The sequence below is a fragment of the Dasypus novemcinctus genome, chromosome 10 (genome assembly GCF_030445035.2).
Source record: "Dasypus novemcinctus isolate mDasNov1 chromosome 10, mDasNov1.1.hap2, whole genome shotgun sequence".
Classification (NCBI taxonomy): domain Eukaryota; kingdom Metazoa; phylum Chordata; class Mammalia; order Cingulata; family Dasypodidae; genus Dasypus; species Dasypus novemcinctus.
Window position 1 is genome coordinate 13,129,978 of NC_080682.1, and position 5,416 is coordinate 13,135,393.

The 5,416-nt window shown below is 43.5% G+C and overlaps 1 protein-coding gene across 4 annotated transcripts in view; it reads right to left on the reverse strand.

Moving 5' to 3' along the window:
- Window positions 1-5,416, reverse strand: part of TMEM216 (transmembrane protein 216) — a 31,750-nt gene that overhangs the window by 26,219 nt on the left and 115 nt on the right. For 3 of the 4 annotated variants that reach the window (XM_023591971.3, XM_058305360.2, XM_058305357.2), the window contains exons 2-4: window positions 4,719-4,820; window positions 4,134-4,226; window positions 2,138-2,339 (exon numbers count right to left, since the gene is read on the reverse strand). In XM_023591971.3, coding sequence (XP_023447739.1) covers window positions 2,138-2,339; window positions 4,134-4,226; window positions 4,719-4,820 — 397 coding nt within the window. Of the gene's footprint in view, window positions 1-1,305; window positions 1,885-2,137; window positions 2,340-4,133; window positions 4,227-4,718; window positions 4,821-5,416 lie in introns of those variants that run through there. The other variant, XM_012529349.4, reaches the window with a different exon arrangement.

The following is a 5,416-nucleotide window of genomic DNA, read 5'->3' on the forward strand; positions in this document are numbered from 1 at the left end:
TGCAAAGTCAGGTCATGGTTCTAGCCACTGAGTATGAATATCTGTACAGGCCTCTGCCTACTTGTGACCAGAGCCTGTTCCTTTGCTCAGCCCTCTCCCCTGTCCCAGAATGTTGGTGAGCCACTGGCCATGTTAACCCTGAAGGACTGACTGCACTGATTCCCTAGGTTTCTGTTTTATGATGTTCTGCTCTCTAGCATGACTTCTTCCACTCAGGTGGCTCCATCAAGCATCAGGAAGAGTATTTATGGAGCCACCCACAGGGAGCCACACTACAGTGCAGTAAGTGTCCACATGACCATAAAGTAAATGAGAGGTCTGTCCTATATCATAGTCTCATTTTCAATAATGTCTCTTCATCCTCAAATGGTACCTATTGAGAAATGGAATTTACTTGATAGAGACTGAGACTCAGAAGACATGGTTTCTAGCTCTGTTAGGAACTGGTTGTTTGACGCTGACTGTGCTACTTACTCATTTCTAAGCCTGCAAAGTGGGCGAGGAGATCAAAGATTTAGTTGCTCTCTAAGGCCCTTTTGAATTATAACATTTAAATTCTATAAGCCATCTCTAAACTTCCACCTGAGCCTTTCATTCACCTAATATGTTGCTGGGAGAGTAAACTTAACTGCTGAACCTCTAAATGAACTAGGGAGGCCATAGAGTATGGGTTCCTCTCCAGTTAGATGCCAGTGATTTCCTCAAAACAGGGCTAGAGAGAGTAGCAGTGAGAAGCAGGAAATTAAGGTATTTGTGGCTTTGTGATGGAAATAGGGAAGTTCCTATTGGATTTTCTCTTAATATTTCTTGGTTGCTACTATAGGTTTTGGATTAGGAAACAAAAAAGCATCAGCAAGACGATGCTACCAAGAATGGTGAGGAACAGTTTTAAAGATAGTTAAAAAAAACAAAAACACCTTCCTTTTAAATTTTCCTTTAAATTCTAAAATACATAACAACCAAACACTTCTTCCAATTATACAAGCCCTCCCCTGGAAAGGAGTTAACAAGTTCTCTGTATGAGGAATGAGAGGCAAGATTGTGACTTTGGGACAGGTAGAGGATATAACCAGTCTTGCAGGATGACAGATCTAAAGTAGAGAAAGGTTGGCAATGCTTCTAGGGTTAATTTAGGCTACAGATTGGGGGGGGGGAAACATCCAGACACATTCACCATGGCTTTTGTGTCAACAGCATGTAACTAACCATAGCCTGAAAACAAACTGCTGGGATATTCTCCATCCTCCCTTGGAAGGTATGAAATTCTAGGGAAAGGTGCCATAAGGAAAAGGCTTGCAACCCCCACAAGAGAAAATACACATTTATTACAAAATAATGTTTGTTTCATGATAATAGAAAAATAATGTCATGAACTACTAAAAAAGTTCTGCGGCTTATAGTCTCTTTGAGGAATGGAATAAAAGGCTCTTGAACCACTCCGGGAGCACACCATCATGAGGCTTGCTGTGCTCATGTGGAACAGGTGGAGCACAGCACACACGGGGAGGATGGATGTGGCTCAGGCCGGAAGCCCACCAAGCCTAGATGTTTCACCCAAGATCTCTGGCCATGACGATCAAAGGAGTGCTTGAGGTTAGCAGGGACTGGTTCTGAGAAGGGCCAGGATGGGAATGACCTTGCCCCTCCCTATACTGGAGTGTAGAAGTCTCTTGGGCTGATGGTCCTGGGTTAGAAGATATTGCCCAATGGCTTTATTCTTGGTTTGCTGCCCAAATGTCTGTGCTGAGAAAATGCTGCAACCTTTCTCAAGACAACTTGACCCATCATTTCCCACTGGTATGGCTAAAGTGCCACAAAAGTATATATGGTGCCAGCCCGTCAGGGATGCCGGCTGACATTTTTGTACTTCAAATCCTGTCCATACTGATGGCAGAAAGAAAGAAACAAAATGTTAAAGACTAGTGAACAAGAGCAGCTAGCCCAAACTTCTATATTCCAAGCCTCTTGTCCCCAAAGAACTACTACCCTATAAATGGGAAGGGCAGACATATAAACCTCTTTTTCCCTTAAAAGTCCTCTAGACCCCTCAGGCTTCAGAATAATAATGAATCCCTCCCTGGGATGGGATGGGAACCCAACCCTCAGGTGATGGGGAATGGCCCCTCAATAGTAGTACCTGGAAAAAGCAGCCAGGGTGAGGACCTCAAGCAGCAGCTCTGAGCCACAGAAGAAAAGCAAGATGCTGTTCATGATGGCTTCCAGGCGGAGCACGTAGGTCTGCAGCAGCAGGTAATAGGAGGCCATCATGGCGGATGGGAAGGTCAAGGCCACGCTAATACCAAGTGGCATCTTTCGTTGGCAGAGGTTTCCCTTTGTACCTGTCAGATACAGCTTATGGGGTTACCTCCAAGTGGCCTGCTTTCCCTGGCCTTGAAGGAAAAGTGGGTGGGGATTTCACGAATGGCAAGGCAAAGAAAAATGATCCTGAATGGGAGTTATGGAGATTTATAAATGGGGTCCCACTGTAGGAGTTGCAGGATTGGAATCTTCACGGCTCCCACTCAAGGGAGAATGGGGATTTTATTTCGGTAAAAAATATTTTTTTAAATTATGAAAATAATACATGATCACTGAAAATTTTTCAGCTAATACAGAAAATAATTTTGGCAAATACAGAATATGAAAGCCCCATGTGACCCTACCCCCTGGAAATAGCTATTATTACAGAACTATATATATTAGATTTTTTATATGTTTATATGCACATATTCCTATTATTATAAAGACAGAATCATATTTTACATACTGTTGTAAATTATTTTTTCCCATTTAATATAACTTAGACATTTTTTCACATGTACAAATACCTCATTTTTAATGGCTATGAACAAGTCCACTGAACCAATACCATAATTTATTTAATTCTGTATTGATGGACATTTATATTATTTCTAATGCTTAATGTTACAAAATATGTGGCACTCTCTATGAGAGTTTAAAGATATCTCCACAGATCTGTGGAAGTAGGTTTTTTTTCCCCAATTAGTTTTGGGAATAAAGTTGTACAATCTAAAGATATGAATTTTATATGACAATTGTTACCCAGAAGGTACTAATTTCTATTCCCACAAGAGTGTATAAAAATAGTTGTTTTACTTTGCTTTTTTTTTTTTTTTTTGAGGTACCAGGGGCCAGGGATTGAACCTAGGAAGCATATGTGGGAAGCTGGCACTCAACAAGAGTCACGTTGGATACCCTGAGTTGGCTTTTTCGTTTGTTTTGTGTTGTTTTTGTTTATTCAGGAGGCACTGGGAACTGAACCTGGGACCTCCTGTGTGGGAGGCAGGAGCTCAACCTCTTGAGACACATCTGCTCCCCTGATTTGCTTTTTCTTTTTAAACTGTCTTCCTTAGTAATTGATATGCACCTTTTTGATCCTTTGTCAAATGTGTTGCAAGCATTAGTATGTTTCCTCAATATGTGATTTGATACTGTGTTCAGAGATGCGATATTCTAAAAAAGAATTTGCTCAGGGGAAGTGGACTTGGCCCAGTGGTTAGGGCATCCGCTTACCACATGGGAGGTCCGCTGTTCAAACCCCAAGCCTCCTTGACCCTTGTGGAGCTGGCCCATGTGCAGTGCTGATGCACGCAAGGAGTGCCGTGCCACGCAGGGGTGTCCCCTGTGCAGGGGAGCCCTACGCTCAAGGAGTATGCCCCATAAGGAGAGCTGCCCAGCGCTAAAGAAAGTGCAGCCTGCCCAAGAATGGCACCGCACACACAGCTGACACAACAAGATGACGCAACAAAAAGAAGCAGATTCCTGGTGCCGTTGATAAGGATAGAAGTGGTCACAGAAGAACACACAGCGAATGGACAGAGAGAGCAGACAAGTGGGGGGGTGGGAGGTGGGGAAGGGGAGAGAAATAAAAAAAAAAGAAAATGTTTTAAAAAAAAATTTGCTCAGTATTTCTGGGGATATAAACTAGTCCTAAAGAGATCCTTATTCAGAAAGTAATATATATGGCAGCTTGAAACTTCAGAAAGGGAGTAATGGGATATGCCACTATCCAATCTCTGAAAGCCTAGGTTATGTGCTTTTTACTCATTACTCAAGTTACGGGTACCAACTTGTCTCATAAGGAATGGAAATATTTTCTGGACAACACTCACCAAAAAACAGTCGAATGACTTCAATTCCAAGATAAAGGAGAAGCATCACCACATCTAGTACTAGGTTGGCTGTTGGATATGGTAACAGGAGACCTGCCAAAACCAAAGGCATAGTTTGCAAAAAACTTACAACAGCACCCACAGGGGCTCCCACACTTGGGAAGAAAGAGAGCATGAGTCTTATCAGCTTACCATAAACTAGTTAGTGAGAGATGGACATTATTACAGTTGTGGGATATGTTAATCATACTGTGACTGGACTATGTCTGTTAGAGGAAGACTCATTATGGGGTTTTATTCCTAATTCCAGAAATCTGGAGACATCCAAATGATCGGATATACATAGGTACACAGACCACTGAATAGTTTGACGGTAAGTAATGACATTAAACAATGAAAAGCAATGGGAGAGTCACAATGTAGGTCACAAGTTCTTAAGGGGCTTCCTACTTAGTCTCAAGGAGGCATCTGATGAAGAGCCTTGCAGTGAAGAGAAACTACAAAAGGCAAAAAACAAAACTAATAAGGTTTGGTAGAAATGGGGAAGGGATGTTGGAGTAGGGGTAGTCAAGCCCCAAGTCTTACCTTTATACAGAAATATGAAGAGTTCCAGCAGGAAATAGGTAGCATAATACCACCCGTTCAGAAAGAACAGGATTTCTAGGGGTGTAGAGGACAACCGTTTACCTGAAAAGATGAGCACAGAGAAGGGGGATGGGCAAGAGGGCAGGCAGGTCAATCTTTGTTCTTTGCATGGTTCGGTGTCTAACTTGTAGAAAACCCGAGGTGGCTGCTGGAGGGAAGGAGCATTTGGGGCACTTCTGATTGCTGATAAAATGAGATAGAGGAGGAGTGGAATGTGCGCGGGGGAGGGGAGGTGCTTCTTTCAACTCCCCCCCTTTCTCGGAATCACCGCCAAACTGTCGGCTTTGCCGAAATTCATCGGCCATTAAAGCTGACAGACGCCTCTACGACCTAACCCCGTCACTAGACTAGAGGGCGTAAGGCGCACTGTCCAGTGCAAGGGCACGCAGCTAATCGTAACTGAACCGGCCTAGAAAAAATACAGTCAAGAAATCGGGGGTATTTAAGACCCGCACCTCAAGACCTTCAGGTACTCATGGTGGGTGGTGCCGCAAAACCCAGCTATGGACATGTGAGCAGCAGTGTGCTCAACACTTGAGAGCGGAGTCTTTAGATAGAGCTCTGGGAGAGAAGGGAAGTTGGGGGTGGGGTACCGAAGGGAGAGGGGGCCAGCAACTCACACACCTCCGGAATCTCAC